Genomic DNA, 15,801 nt, shown 5'->3' on the forward strand with positions numbered 1-15,801 from the left:
GAAAGAGAGAGAGAAAAAGTGGATGTCACAATGAGTGGAATTCACGCTTGGACAGGGACCAACTTACTTGGGTCTCTGGGAGGAGCTTTCCTGGTTGTGGTCCATGGCGGAATGGCACAGTCTCCAGCCGTGGCAGGATCTGACACCAATTCTCTGCTCCAAACACCCATCTCTTACTTGAATCTAGTTTTGAAATCTGCAACAAAAAACAGGGCAGACATATCTCAGTGGCAAAAAACAAAAACAAAAAAAGGAAGTAGAAGATCTACTGTTACCTGGCGCCAAAGGAATCATGCTGTTTTGTCACAGTGCTCCGATGTATATATATATATATATATATATATATATATATATAAACATGTGTGTGTGTGTGTGTGTGTGTCAAAAATAGAACAATAAAACAGCCTACATTAACATAACCAGTCTTCACAAATTAAGCATTGGATGTGTATCCAGGTTACAAGCACATACAATATGGTACAGTTATTAGACATAACACGGCTCAAGTAGTCATACTTTAAGTGCAGCAAAACATAGAGCAGGGAAAAAGAGAAAGGTTGCCACTTCAGTATTTGAACGACCCAACCGATGTGATCCTGGCGCTGAGATTTCTTGAATGCTGCTGACTTACATAGTCATCACACCCATTACTTTGAAGCCTTTTGATGGGGGCTGAATTCACAAAATCTACACCTTGTTTGCCCATCTGTTGCACTTCTTCGGGCGAAAGTATCTTTATGCACGATACACTGTTGACAAACTCCCTAGAACAAGCATAAAGCATTAATTAAAATGACAAACCAAACAATGATCTTAAAACTTTGCGGTGCAAGCCAAATTCATCATAAAATTTCTAAAACTCAGCAGCTAATGCAAATAGATATGGATACACTATAGAGGCAAAGCAGTGTTCCATTGCAAAAGGCAAGGCAGACTAAGAGCTTCTTGAGAAAGTATCATCTGTGTATGAAGTTACGGAAAGAACTTACTGCCATGGATCATCGCCAACAAGAAGAACATCATCCTCCCGGTCGACGAATACAAGCTGCCAGCCTGATCTCAAAGGGTCCTCCAATTGGCCTTCCAGGCCAAACAGGTGCCCAAGCTCACTTCGCAACTCGTGGTAGCTGCTAAACCTCGTGATGTCCAGTGACCTCCCAAATGAACCTGATTTATAAACCTGTGACCGATGAGAACAGACAAGTATTAGCTGAGTAACATGTGTGCTACACTCGGTATGCAAAAACCTATACTCGGTCCTACAAAACAGTTCTAACTGATTGCACCCTGAAATAAAATCCAGATAAGATAATCACAAGATAAATTATAAATAAATAAATAAGCTCCACCTTAACAAATGTTCCACTCTGTGAGTTCACTTGATCAACATTCTCAGTAGACTGCAAAAGTCCTGATTCATCCAGACCATTCGACCTATTTACTGCTTGATTGATAGGAAAATCATTTCCAGCAGACCTCAATAAATTGCATGCAGCATACGCTATGTTTGTTGAATTAGTTCCATTGACACCAGTACCAAGACTTCGGATGCCATTCTGTACTGAAATCGATGAGTCAATATTGACACCAAACATGTGCTGGTTTTGGATATCCATATTGCCATCTTGATTCACTGAGCACTCTCTTCCCGGAAATGGTGGTAGCACTACAGATTGTAAGGGGATATTAGGCTGTCCAGAACCTATTTGTTCCACCTGTGAGAGTACACTTTGAGCTCCCGAAGGAAGCATTGATTCAACTGCAATTCGCTTCGACGACCAGGGATTCGAAGTAACTGGTTGGGCATATCTTGGCAAACTAAGAAGTTGTGATGTTTCTTCTGGAGAAATTTGATGTAAAATGTTATCAAGGGGGGAGACACTAGATGCCGAAACAGAGTTACCATTAGAATCTGGAAAGTCCTTCAACTGTGAGGATGGAGATATCATGTTCAAAGTGGTTGATTGGGATTGAGAACTAGAGCTAAGCTGAGACAGATTGGCTGCACCATAAGGAACTTGCTGATAAGCAGGCAAAACTCTTTGCTGCTGAAATTGTTGATGCTCTGGTATCTGTAGCTGCAGATTATGCTGCTGCTGCTGTTGTTGTTCAGCAAACGAATGCCCCTGTTGCAAATGATGCTGAAGAAACTGAGACTGAGCCTGGCTTTGCATCTGATTTCCTTGAATAGTGTGAAGGAGGGGCTGGTGAGATTGAGGCTGTGCATGCTGTAAGATCTGACTCTGCAGTATGGGTGCGGATCTGCTGGTTGTGTTCTGAGGTTGCTGAAATTGAAGCATTGCAGGGGTTACCTGTTTAGTAAGATCCATGGTCTGCATTTCCTGAAGGGCTACTGCAGCCACTGTCTGATGCATGTCAGGTTGTAGAGCAAGCATAGAAGTACCAAGTCTTGGCTGCATCCAAGGTGTCACACCAACACCCTGGAAATTCAATGACTGAAGTGCTGGATTTCCACCATCTCTAAGCCACATCAGTGGTGAATTTAGACTGAACTCATCATCTCTTCCACCTACATAAATTGTAAAGTACAGAAAGATGAATGATGGAACAACTCAAAAATATTAATCATCAGGTTTTCTAACAAATGCTGTTGCTGGTAATAAACATTCTGATTGTTCAAGTAGCACTAATAAATCATACCATGGAAGAAGGGCAATCCGGTGGGCCATGGGCGCTTAAACCGGAGAGGAAAGGAAGACGGATACATGGGAAAAGTCGTTAGAGGTTCAATTTCCCAAAGTGATACCCTAGGCTGCTTCTCTCCTGCCGTTGACTCATCCCAGCCAACCTGCACAAGTAATACCAAAATTAAAATTATAGTGACCAATTGAAAATATATGCATCCCCATCAATCACTTTTGCAGAAATAATAAGACTGCCAAATATTAGTCTTAAACATACTGGTTCTTTGAAGAAAGAAATCCATAAAGATGGCTATTTACCCATACCAACCTTTACAGAACGCCAATGTGAATTTGGCCATCGGACAGGGTCAAGATCACTGATCCCAGTAATCGTACCCATGTATCTGAAATCAAAGAAAAATCATCATAACATTAATTTTATAGAATGCAAAAAGAAGTTGAACAAAGTTAAATTTTATGCAAGCAATCAACTACTGAAGAACCTCTATAAATAAGATAGGGGAATGAAGAGTTACTCACCGTCTAACGCTTGATTCTTCGGTTTCAAACAGCATCCGGAAACGCATACCCACAGAAACACGGGTGTGATAGACTGCTTTAACATACTTCGTTAGTGGGATTACAAATTCAGAAGGGCTTGCCCTGAAAGCAAATATCAGTGGTAAATGTTAGTTGGAAAACATAAAAGTAGGCATATTTCAGATTGCACGGCATTCACCTTGGGTTATAGAATATGGTGAATCGGCTGTTTGTAGCAGCAGCATGAGCAGCTGCAGCAAGAAGGCCTATGTGCATGCTATCACTAGACAATACAGAAGAAGGCATAACTGTTTGAGGTCGATTGGCACGCCGAATACCCAATAGCAACTGATTGTTCTCATTCCTGAGGAAGAAAAAGTTTATTGGTAACAAGAATATAGAAGTGCTCAAAAGTAGCACATGAAACAAGCTTGATGATGATACCAGATAAAAAGAACAGAATCCCCTGCAACGAGTCTCTTTGCACTCACAAAAACACTCCATCCTGTAGTAAGCAGATGCCTCTTTGGCTGACCTATATCATGTACAGTCATACAGTCATTAATTAGAATGAAATGCTGCAGAAACTAGCAACCAATGAAATAAGCATCTTAGCTCTGGCTGTCAATTGAAACAGGCTTGACAATCAAGAACAAAAAACACAACAACGACAAACTCTAGGAAATATCAGTCAATATATGATAAATAAACCTACAGTCAACGAGTAAAATTAACTTGCAAGCTATTGCTTCAAATCATAAGCACACAAGAATAGAAGATATAATTCCATGACAGTTAAAGACCAAACCATGAAACATCAAGCAATGCTCAGGGAATATAAAATGAGAATTTTATCTTTAAACTGGTTAAGGAATATACCATAGCAACTTCCATCATCTCATGACACGATACAAAACACACACACATGAAAAACTCATGTACAATACAGTTAGATATACTGCTAATAAAAGATGACTGAACAAATACTCACCACGAAAAATGTGGCGGAACTTCCACTCATTGCCATGAAGGTCTCTTGCAACCAACTCCTGTGCAGGAGGCTGCTGTGAAAAATCCTAAAAGAAAACCCCAACGTGAATAAGATAAGATTGTCAGAGACTGTAGAAATCCTAGAATAACTATGATCCAGTTAACACAATACGCAAAATACCTACCAATGGAGGGAAAACTTTTTCTGCTGCTCGACGGGGAACTGAAAATCCACCGTGTGTACTGGTGTCACTTGCGGTCAATGTCTTACAGAAGTAATTCGTTGGTTGTTTGCTGGGGGTACCCAAATCAGCAGGGAGATAGGGATCTTTTTGCTCTTGCTGTATGTTAGATCCAAAAGAAACAAACGAATGAAAAATACATTACAAGTGTGTTTAAAATAAGGCAGAAGCACAATGATACAGTTCATTACAGCACTCAATGGTTGCAAGGTCATCTGAGCATAAACTTCGTCGGTCTCCACATCAGCCTGAAGAAGATGTACAAATGAATTTTAATAGCTTATGTAACGCATCATATGGTTGACGGTAAATCAAGCATGTACAGTTTGATAGTACTGAAGATACACTTACATGCATAGTAACATTATGCAGCTGACAGATCAGCTGAGGAGGCAAGCTTGGGTAGTTTGGTATTTGAGAATCAACTTCCTTGTTGGTTGATGCAGCCACCTGTGACAGCTGAAATTGTTAAAGAACATATAACAGGTTGCTAGGGCTTCATGACTAAGGATTCAACTAAAAGATAAGAAGGCAAGGTCAAAAATACTGGAGATACTTGCATTGTTTAATTGCATGAATGGTGACTTAGAGTAGGCTAAAACGACTGACCTGTTCACTATGACCCTGCGGAAAATATACTACCCGACTTCCAACAGCAGGTAATGACACCAGAGGTCCAGCACATGCATGCCATAACTCTGAGTTAAGACACCGTGGTTCCTCTGTATACGAGGGCACGGAAACAGCAAGAATCAGAATCAACATAAGCTAATGACAAGCTTATAAACAAATAGCACTAATAATAAGTTAATAACGATAACAATAAGGATAACTTCCTGGCTGCTTCTTCAGAAAACAAATACACACTATTGTTTGAGTAAAAGAGCAAGTTTGAATCTGCTGACAAACATGCTCACAAGCTATGTAAACAAACCCATCAGATGATGCCAATTTAAATATAAAACTAGAAAACATGCAAGACCTTCTATGGCAAATGCTGACCTCCATAATTATACAAACTTAGCACTTGTTAAATGGAGAAATACCTGGTTATGTTTACAGCATATTTACTCACCAACACAGCCTTTTTTCTAAGACATTGGCTATCACAAAAAGGATACCCTGGATGTATAAAGAAATCTGGACTATCATGTCAAGAAGGAAGGCCAGTTGTAAAGCATTGCAACATCATCTAAAACTAGATTTTTAGAGATTAAACAACATGTAGTATAGCTAATGCTGTTTAGATTTTTTTCAGCCTAGTTGTCACCAGTAGGTGACTTTAGTTAATTGAGAACGAAACAAATACTGAAACCTGCCATTTTCAAAAGTTGCATTGCGTAGAAAACCAATTTTTTTTAAAATGGCATGTAGGAGATAAAATGTAAAATTAAGCATCTGAGAAACAAATAACTTGTAGAAGGGAGAAATTGTTTTTAAAAATATGTAGCCTTCAGCAATCAAATTGTCTAAACTCTATAATTGCTTGTGCAAGGAGAAACAGCACTGCTCACAAACTAATTGATCAGGCGGTCTGCCCTGATCAAAGGTATTTTTAAGACTCATAAATGTTTAAATATCTGCCTCTTTATCCAACAGCTATCAGGTGAGTGCAGATTCCAAACTAAGATAAATTATGAATCCTGCAATGAAGCTTATAGAGCAATGCATAACTTGCACAATGATGCACCATCTGTTCTTGCACCTAGGGAACACATAACAGAAAAAAAAAAAAAAAAAAAAAGGATACCCAGAAGGAAAAATGTTTGAAAATGAAAAGCATGCCAATTTCCAGGGACAAATTGTTGGCCAAAGAATCAGTTCGAGACAGAATTGCAAACAATCTGAAAATTTTCACAACCAAATCCAGAACAATCACACATATATAAGGGCACGAATCATTGAACCACAGGAAGCACACGGAACAAAAGAATTATCACCAAAAACACAAATTTTCATGCTAATCACCAGAGAAGAGGATAAATAGCTACCTTCTTGCGGCTGAGTGGTGAGAGTTGGAGATGTTAGCCTCATTGTTTGGCAGTTGAGAAGAAGATTATTGCAGTAGGAAGCAGAAGCTTACTATCACAGTTGCTCCTTTCCGTTAGCAAACAACTGAAATCTTTAAGCACGGGCACTTTAAACAGCAAAACTCAAATCCTTTTTATTTTTTCCCCACAGAGTTGGTTGTGCCTCGCCTGTTTCCACTAGAACTCATGCCTCGCTATTTTTCTCTGCAATCTATAAAAGCTACCAACTGAGAAAATGTAAAAGAACGATTTGATTTTGACACTCCATTTGGGCACAAATCCTCAACTATAAGCGGAGACCATCACCTAAGCCGATTCCTTTGCAAGGAAGAGCCACTCCCAGTTTAATCGGTCGTGATGCCTCGATTTGCAGGCGCCAGGGTTAGAGGTCGCAATCTTTGACATCAAAAGATGATTTTTGGACTTGAACACCAAGAAATCGTTTCTGAAAGTAGAGCCAAAATCACAGATTCCGGAAGTTCCGCGGTGCCTCAAGCTTGTTCAACTCGTAACGAAAACATCTACTCCAACCTTCACCTCAACCACTACATAGCTCCTTCCCCTGATGCTCAAACTAAAAGTCCAAAGGCCGACAGACTTGAAAAGGGAGGGAAAGAAAAAAAAAATGTAAACCAGCTATCTCAACCAAACCCACCGAGCTGAAACCCCATAAAAAGATGAAATCTTTCTGCAAAACCCCAAAAGCCTCGCTCAATCCCAAGCTTCGACGAGGAACAAACTTGAAGAAAAAAAAAAATTCCTAAAAGAACAACCGAAATCACTATAACCCACGCATTGGAGAAGAAAACCCCGACGGCAACCGGAAAACCCTGCGGATCTCCCCTCAGAGCTTCCCCTTCGCGGCCCGTAAGAACCAAGCACCAAAAGGAGCCGCCTTTCCGCAAACACCCTCGACCCCAAACCCTTATCTCGGCCTCAGACAACGAGACGCAGCTCGGTCTCCAAGAACTCGAACAAAGGGGTTCGGAAACCCTAGCCCGTGCTCCTCAGCCGCGAGGGTTCCACCTGGAACACCATGCACCGGAGATCTCGACCGCGAAGCATTACGGGACGGAGATTGGAATCACGCAGAGGATTATCGCGGTTCGTGGACAGATATCGCTGCTCGCTTGGATCGAAGCAGGGAGGTGAGAGGCTCCAAAAATAGGGACTTCGATGAGGTGCTTCGTGTCGGTCTCCAAGAGAAGTGAGAAGACTACTCTCTCTCTCTCTCTCTCTTAGTGCTATGATTTACAGTGGCATTCAATCTGTAGAAAACCGTCACTATTTATCTTTTTTCTTTCTTTTAGATTTCTCGCTTGCTTCCTATTTCCACCATTTCGTGGTGCCACAGTGTTTATACACTTGCTGAGAAGGGGGAAGAGAGAGAGAGAGAGAGAGAGAGAGAGAGACTAATTCGGCTCTTTGAATTTGATGCAGTGGAATCATGAAGTCATAGATAGTAGTTGAGTGCATATATTAAAAATAAAAGAACATGATGAATTCATTTGATTGGAAAGTGGAATAAGAATCATTCTTTAAGACATTCAAATGCTTTGGATGTAAATATATATATTTATATTTATATATTATTTAAGAATGTTATTATATGTAATAATAATAATATAATATAAATATAATAGTTAGTGATGTCTTTTTACATGTTGTATGCATGATATAATTTATTATTTTGTTAATGATTTACTGAATCCAGTTGAGTATTTGAGATAAATTTTAGATATCTAAAATAGAATTTATTAGTGATGTACTATACTCGTAAGGTCTTGCGTACACATAATTATATAATAATCAAACAAAAATAAAATAAAAATAAAGAAAGGTAAACACAAAAGTATATTATACGTATATAATTTGCAGCGGTGGAGCCCTCCCATGGGGCCATGGCCAATTGGTGGGATGGCTCATGCGACCATAATTATCTTCTATTATCTCTGGGCAAATAATGAAAATAATTCTGGCACTATTTCAAGTACCTCAACCCACCCTCTCCCACTATCATTTCGCCTCATGTGTGACCCTCCCAATGACTGGCCCCACAAACCGAATCGATTTGGTTGGCTCTCGCTCTACGTACAACTAAGAGTACGTAAAGTTTCAGGTCCCCCCCCCCCCGTCCTCATCCTGCGGTGCACATCCCAAGACACGGTTCTCCACATCTTACTCGGTAAAACGAGCGGCGGGTCCCGCGGGCCCCATTGACGAACTCGGATCAGTCGGATGTAAAAGGTTTCCTGAACCCTGCCTTGGCTGCATCAGAACCGCCTCATGTCTTCTTCCCATCGACACTCCCATGGTAGATCCCCAGTGCGTCGCATGGGCGATGGCAGATTCGGCGATGATGCATGCACATCAGTAGCCATGGCCAGCCCGCCCGGTCTTCTTCTCCTGCCGACCCATCGCTTTGTGTGTCATCACTGGAGCATGAAACCGAGTTTTCAGACGCTCTCTGTCAGCTGTCCTTGTTGCATGCTGACCGCGATGACTGTGAGTCAAATACTCGTAGGTATTTGAAGATTTATTTCTTTTCGAGTTATCCATCATGTCTTCTTCTTCTTCTTCTTCTTCTTCTTCTTCTTGTCTCGGTTCTGTTAAATGAGAATGTTAGGTCGATTAAGCTCGGAAACAATTAGTTTCAGATTTAGAAACCATAATAATAATGCCTTGTAACATCAAACGCTTAATGTAGAAACCGAGGCTTAAAAGCTTTTAGATGTATCGGCAGCAAGCAATGATTCGACACATGCAGCGAAGATGGGTGCTTGAATGCTTCGATCGGTGCAGTTAACTTGGAACGTCAACTTGGATTTGGCAGGTGGGCTCTTAGATCTACTCCACCAAAGATTTTAGAGGTTGCTGTCATGTCTCTGCTCGGATTGTCGACTTCCACAGTTGATGTAGTCGTCAACGAAGCCATGGCATCTTGGCCAACAGTATCGAAGCCGAACCCTCACTTGCGTGGACCTATTTGCCATGATGGAGAGATACATTAAGACCGTCTTTTCTTCGATCAAATCCATATCCACTTACAGAAACAGAGGAGCACAAGCACGGCACCTGTTATCATCAGTTTATTTTTTGGGACATGTGATTTGGTTTACGAGTCCAAGGAAGAACAGGCATCGAGATTATATAGTTTGAACTGAGGTGTGTGACCGAGAACAGCATGTTCGGCAAGCTTATCGTGTACTTGATCGAGTATGATTCCCTTGACCTGCTGTCCTTAAACTGAGTATATTCTAATGTGGACGATTCTGTATCCGATTCAATTCTTTTTGGCACGCACTTGCGGATGGGAGTGTTTCATGTTACGTGTGTTGTCGACGTTCTCTGTCTGGCTGATAATGGACATTTAGGAACTTGTTTTCGGAGACCACTACTGATGCTAATCGCTATGCATTTGATGGTAGTCTCTTCTGGTCCCAATCGAAATGTTGATTTAGAAGGATTGTTACGATCGATCGTCCGCCTTGAATTGCTCCTCCATCGGTATCCGATTGAATGGCAGATTCAAATCAACTCCATCCAAAGCCTGTCGATTCTCTTTGGAATTCCCTGACCTCCTCCTCCTCCTCCTCTGCACCGATGCTCGCTGCTAATTTTACAGCGTAATCATCGTCGCTATCTACTGCAGCCGCCGACTTCCTGCTTCGGTCTAGCGGCCCACCATGGAGTAACTGCACGTTTGATTGCAGATACCTAATCATCTGGTAATTGTCAGCATCAGCATCAGCTGCTGCAGCTATTCGATTTCATGACAGCCTTTAATTAATTGGTCCTCAACATCATCCAAGACTTGGAACTAAACAATTGAATCGGCATGTGGTTTTTACTTTCTTCTTCCGACAAGTTTTCTCGAGCTTGAAAGAAAGCAGTGGAAAATTTCGAAGGTTATCTGCATGTGCCATCTTGCTATTTATACTCGTAGCTTTGAGCTTGAATGGATTTAGACCCACCTCCTTATCCACACTTTTTATGGTCTCTGTGCACTTGTTATTGCTCCGAGTTGCAAGGTGCTTTTCCCCCAGAAGGTATGCTCGGAGCAAGCGTAGCCCCGTCTCGAGGCTCGGAGAGGGTTTAGCATTCGTGTGAAGATCGTGTTGATAGGCAACGTGATCTGCTTGCAGATGACCAACCATGCGGAGGGGAAGAGCTGTCCCTTTCGTATTTACCTACCTGCAAACGCTGCTTACTGAAATCCGAGATGGGTTATCGGTGTGCAATCCAACGCGTATCCACCGGAACAAATCGGATTACTGTATGAATGGATCGCTACCTCCAAAAGTGATGATGACGGTGGTGGACTTCATTATAGTACTCATACAGGCAAGACAAAACAAACAAAAACAAAACAGCACTACTAGCAGTAGTATGCAAGTAATAGTGTGAGAAATGCTGCAGCACAACATCAGTCTACAGAGTGCAAAGCGAATAGGCCGAGAGAAACATATACTAGACTGATCGATTGATATCATGTGACAGGTAAAAGCTATCGGAGATCTGATCTCTTGCGATGGCCATTCGATCTGTCATGAGCTGCTCAAGGTAAAAATTGCTGCGGTTAAATTTAGGGATACTCGTGATGCTCGGAGGGTCGAGCTTCGATATGGATAAAGGGCATGAACGGGCAATGATGATCTAGTGGTGGGCATGAATGCAACCCACCACCCACCCTCATGCATGAACACATCTTTCAAGAAGCGGCCCCATCCTTGTCCTTGCACAATCAAAACTGAGGAGGTGAGCATGGCCTGCATGTGGAGGCAGAGAATGATTTGACCAGTTCTCGTAGAAAGTTGGAGAAAAGGAGACTGTGTCGGGGGGTACTACAAAGGCACCCTAAGGTTGTGGACCTCGATGACACCATCGCCTCGCCTTGACCTTTAATGGAGCTGTAAGGGCACTGGCAAAAACCATGGCAGGTTTAAGCGGTGTCAGGAACAAGGATAAGAATGACCAACAGGAAAAGGTATAGATAGAGAGCGAGAGAGAGAGAGAGAGAGAGAGACATCCATATCCAACATGTCCTACTTGATTGATCCCCCGAGAAGCTGCTGTTTACCTGGAAGTCCTCAGAAACTGGAAGCTAACTTGTTCAGAATATGAATGTAGATATAGCAAATATTGATTGAACTACAGGCTTATATTCTCTTTGCGCTGAAGATTTCCTTGGTGTGTGTTTCTTCTTCCAACAGTATCGACAAGAAGCGGAAGAGAGAGAGAGAGAGAGAGAGAGAGAGAAACTTGGGTGGAAAGGTAAAGGTTGGATCTGTATCCATGGAAAGAAGAGCATGAATGATTACACGCGACGAATAGCATTGGCACTTACAGGTTGACAACAGGAACTTGAAACAACAATGTCTGTGAGATTCATCGGAAAATGGAAGGAGGATTCATCCTCTTGTTCTGGCTGAAACAAGTCAACCTTTTCTATACAGAAGCATTAGATGCTACCAAAATCTAGCGGATGAAGGGGACCATGATTTCTGGTGCGAAATTAAATACAAGGTAACACCGATTGCAATTTCCGCCAGATTCATATTTGGACCACTGCACTTGAATCTTAAGCCGAAATGTTTGACTCTGTTCATCAAAGTCGATCTAAAACGTTTTTGGTGGGTGGGCACATAGCACTCTGTTTTTACTCCGCTCCCAGAAAAACAAAATCTTATGTCCACGCACACTAGGATTAATTAAGAGGAGCTATGATATAGCCGAAGAGAGAATCCTGGATTTAGGGATCAAAGACAAATCGTCCTAACAAAGATTAGTTTAGGGGAAAGTGGACGATTCGAGAGGAGACGAAGACTGACGGAGGTGACCTCAGGTCACCCGCTCCACAAGCATGCTAATCACGATGAATCAGATGACTAAAAATGTACTAGAGAAGGACGTGATGATGATTAAACTTGTGCCACCAAACGCAAAGCCCGGTGCCATGGTTGACTAGTTGTTTTACATGGGGGAACAAGCATTGCTTTCCCTTCTCTCCATCGATCGCATACGAGGAGGCAAGGGTGGCTCGCTCGTTTCATCTTGCTGGTTTGGTTTCACAGACAGACAAGCGAGTTCAGCGCTCACCCATCTTTATTGCTTCTCCATCATGCATGCTCTACGCCTGTGTCGTCTTCCCAAATGGAGCCACGAGCACTCGTGCAGAAGAATCGGTTCTCACCACACCGACTGTGTTGAACCGCAAACAACTCAAGTACTCGTGCATTGGTTATTCTGAAAAGAAGAAGCTTGCATGGATGTAGTTTGCCGGGCTTCCGAATCGTATTTTTAGTTTTCTGCAATCGCTACCACAGATACTCCTCTTTTTTCGTTTAATCTGATGGATCCGAAACAAGGATTTCCAGTACGAGTTAGTTGCTTTATAAGAAAGAAGATCAAGTGAACCGCATGCTGCTGGCTGATGCGAGACTGGAAATATAGTTTATAGATGGAATAAACAAGCTCATGAAATCCCATGTTTTCTCATTTCATAATGTGTGATCATGTGCCTGCATAATAAATCTGCCACCAACCTAAAAGGAAGGGGTGGGGGGGTGGTCCTCAGAGGACTATAAGGATCTGTGCTCTGCCCTGCCCTGCCCTGGAATTTGTATTTGACCTTCCTTGAGGGGGGGAATTTAAGACTGGATTTTGTAGCTGACAAGGCATATAACCTGGAATTTAGCCTTTGACAATTATTATGCACGGGACGGGCTCTCGTAGGTCTGTCGGCTACTGACTGATGTTAGGCTCATTAACTCAAGAACTGGATGTCAGTGAGGATTCACCCCCACCCAAAAGATGATCTTTTTGTCATCATGCCTGCTGATAAAATTTGAGCCAAATAATATGGATCACATCATGAATATGCATTCTTTTTCCTGCTGAACATGAACGATCAGGGAAGGAAGCCATCACACCTCATGGAACTTAAAGATCAGATTATGAACTACCCAATCCGCTTGGTCCTGTAAATGATGGCCCATCACACCTCCCTGAGCACCAGACTCATCACTTCCCCCTGCCCAATCCGCTTGGTCCTGTAAATGGCCCATTCATTGTTGTCGTTTCAGCATACTGTTCTTCGTTTTTACGTAAATAAATGCATGAATCAGTCGCGTCATAAGTTCGAAACGTAAAAATGGGAGGAAACATACTGTTTGTCTTTCCTTCTGCCCATGCTTGATTGAGCCTACGAGGCTGCCACCACTCTCATGTCAGCTCGGAGAAACAACAAATGCTACCATTCCAAGCTTTCGTCAGGTGATGATCCGATCCACTTCTGAAACGAACAGACCTCACTCTGACCTCAGTGCCATCACCTCTTGCGTGCTCATCGCTCTCCTCCGTCTCACCATAAATACCCACCTCCGCATCAACTCGCTGACGCACTCGAAGCTTCTCCGAGCTCAGAAGCAGTACGCAACGATGAAGGTAGCACCTGCAGGCATCCTCCTCGTCCTCGCATTTGCACTCGTGGTGGTCGAGCCAACCCGTGCTTTCACTTGCATCCAAGTCGAGACGTGCCTGACTCCGTGCCTCGCGTACCTGACGGGGCAGCAGCCGGCGCCGACGCCGGCGTGTTGCGACGGTGTTCGGAGGCTCAAGAACATGGGCATCACCCCCGCCGAGCGCCAGTTCGCATGCAACTGCGTGAAGCATGCGGCGGCGCACTTCCCCAACCTGAAAGACGACGCGGTCAGCGACCTGCCGAGGCTGTGCGCCACGCCGCTTCCCTTCCCCATCAGCTTGGAGTTTGACTGCTCCAAGTGAGTACTCTTCGTCTTCGTCTTCGTCTTCGTCTTCTTCCTTGGCCAAGTTGATTGTGACAGCGTGTTTGTGTTCATGCAGGATTCCAAACTAGGAGGAAAGCTTTGGGTGGCAATAAAGGGCAGTGGCATCGATCTCTGGCATTGTGCAGCTGCCTGAGAATACGAGACTATATTATCAGTAGGGATATATGTAGGAAGAAAAGACGCAGCTTTCTCGCTGACATGAGCGATGAATAGCCTCTTCTTCATGTTATGAATGTCACCATGATCGAGCAAGAAACAATAAAGCCTTTTTTCGTGTTTTGATGTCTTATGTGATCAATACATAATCTACTCTTCACCACCAAAATAACCTTTATCAAGAAGACAGAATTTGGAGCTTTGGCTCAAGAAATCACAGACAGTAGATGTTGCTGGAGGCATGCAGGGAACAGATTGGAACACCAATCGGATGTCACGATATAGAGATGGATCTCTTCATGGTGCTGCATTTGATCGTTTCAGCTAAGCGTAATGGATTGTCATCGAGTTCCCTGACTCTCTGATAGATTTCGTTTGGAGAGCCATGGAGATTCCAAGGCTTCATCTGTTTAGCCTTATCCTCTCCTGTTAAGTCTCTTCCCATCTCTCGTAACTACGGATGCATCGGTTATGTTCGCATCGAAAGAAGTAGCAATGGAGAATCCAATTACTTGCTTCTCTTATATTCTTTAATAGATTCGACTCCTACGCTTTCTCGTATCAGCGAATAGGAAATCACAGAGTACACAGGCAACCGAGATATCAAGGACCGCAAGCTGGTTTCATCTCGGTGCGTGGGTTGCGACGGTAGTGATGAACTGGCCAAGAAGCGGAGCTCGTAGACGACGACGACGACGCCTCGTCGGTCTCTCTCTCTTCCTCTGCAATCGTGTCGAGGATCTTCGCCACCCTGTACCTCACGGGGGACACCACCTGCGGCGGTGCGGCCTCCATCACGTAGCGGCCGAGCGCCCGTGCTTTGCCCGTCATGTCTCCACGGCCACTCCTACTCGCTCAGGCTCGGACGAGGTGGTGGAGATGGTCTCCTCAATGCTCGGAGGAGAAATTTATAGAGCCCTGCGATGAAAGGGAAACTTGGGTGTGATTTCATCGGATGGAGTTTGAGTGGACGATTTGGAACGCAGAAAGATGAGAGACTGTTTAGCGTCGGGTTGTCGACGGATTTGCCTTTTCGGCTTTAAATGAGAGACAACGGCATGGATTGATTCATGCGATCTAATTCGTGTTCTTCCCTTTGGCAACGAATCTCGTGGAGATTTGCGTTCCTCTGCGGTCGCTTTTCCTTTGAAACCTACAGAATTATAGTATCAGCTTATCCAAATCTTCAATGTGGGTAGCAATCTAGACCACAAAACTGGGTTTTAGTGTGGCCAGCAGCTGTTCTCTGCCTTCTTCTTCTCCCACTGTCACTCTCACAAAACAACATGAGCAGAACAAATCCAATTTTGTTATCTCATTTGGCTAAATAAAATATGCATTGCATATAAAACAATTTTTTTTGGCTAATGTAGCTCACCTTTCACATGCA

At 43.1% G+C, this 15,801-nt stretch overlaps 2 protein-coding genes across 3 annotated transcripts; one reads left to right on the forward strand and one right to left on the reverse strand.

Annotated features, from left to right (window-relative positions):
• Window positions 1-388: 388 nt before the first annotated feature.
• On the reverse strand, window positions 389-7,817 carry LOC103983691 (auxin response factor 17). Of its 2 annotated transcripts, none has more exons than XM_009400957.3 (15): window positions 6,754-7,817; window positions 6,409-6,651; window positions 5,027-5,139; window positions 4,769-4,867; window positions 4,609-4,665; window positions 4,361-4,516; window positions 4,177-4,261; window positions 3,630-3,720; window positions 3,385-3,549; window positions 3,186-3,308; window positions 2,974-3,049; window positions 2,662-2,809; window positions 1,350-2,530; window positions 990-1,180; window positions 389-764 (listed from the first exon to the last, which is right to left on the reverse strand). In XM_009400957.3, the coding sequence occupies exons 2-15, from the start codon at window positions 6,449-6,451 to the stop codon at window positions 566-568; spliced, it is 2,727 nt and encodes a 908-aa protein (XP_009399232.2). In that variant the 5' UTR covers window positions 6,452-6,651; window positions 6,754-7,817; the 3' UTR covers window positions 389-565. The 2 variants fall into 2 exon arrangements, with proteins under 2 accessions (XP_009399232.2, XP_009399231.2); XM_009400956.3 differs by having other exon boundaries at window positions 6,409-6,658.
• A 6,039-nt stretch (window positions 7,818-13,856) lies between these two features.
• Window positions 13,857-14,420, forward strand: LOC103983768 (non-specific lipid-transfer protein A-like). The gene is made up of 2 exons (XM_009401040.3): window positions 13,857-14,228; window positions 14,311-14,420. The coding sequence occupies exons 1-2, from the start codon at window positions 13,888-13,890 to the stop codon at window positions 14,321-14,323; spliced, it is 354 nt and encodes a 117-aa protein (XP_009399315.3). The 5' UTR covers window positions 13,857-13,887; the 3' UTR covers window positions 14,324-14,420.
• The last annotated feature ends 1,381 nt before the right edge of the window (window positions 14,421-15,801 follow it).

Source organism: Musa acuminata, chromosome BXJ3-5 (genome assembly GCF_036884655.1).
Source record: "Musa acuminata AAA Group cultivar baxijiao chromosome BXJ3-5, Cavendish_Baxijiao_AAA, whole genome shotgun sequence".
NCBI lineage: Eukaryota > Viridiplantae > Streptophyta > Magnoliopsida > Zingiberales > Musaceae > Musa > Musa acuminata.

Excerpts from the sequence above, each read along its gene's own strand:
- LOC103983768 (XM_009401040.3), top strand. The coding sequence starts at position 13,888 with ATGAAGGTAGCACCTGCAGGCATCCTCCTCGTCCTCGCATTTGCACTC.
- LOC103983691 (XM_009400957.3), bottom strand. The coding sequence starts at position 6,451 with ATGAGGCTAACATCTCCAACTCTCACCACTCAGCCGCAAGAAG. Across the intron at positions 3,050-3,185 it reads GAAGAATCAAGCGTTAGACG|ATACATGGGTACGATTACTG; the intron begins GTGAGTAACTCT and ends CTTTGATTTCAG. Across the intron at positions 2,810-2,973 it reads CACATTGGCGTTCTGTAAAG|GTTGGCTGGGATGAGTCAAC; the intron begins GTTGGTATGGGT and ends TTACTTGTGCAG.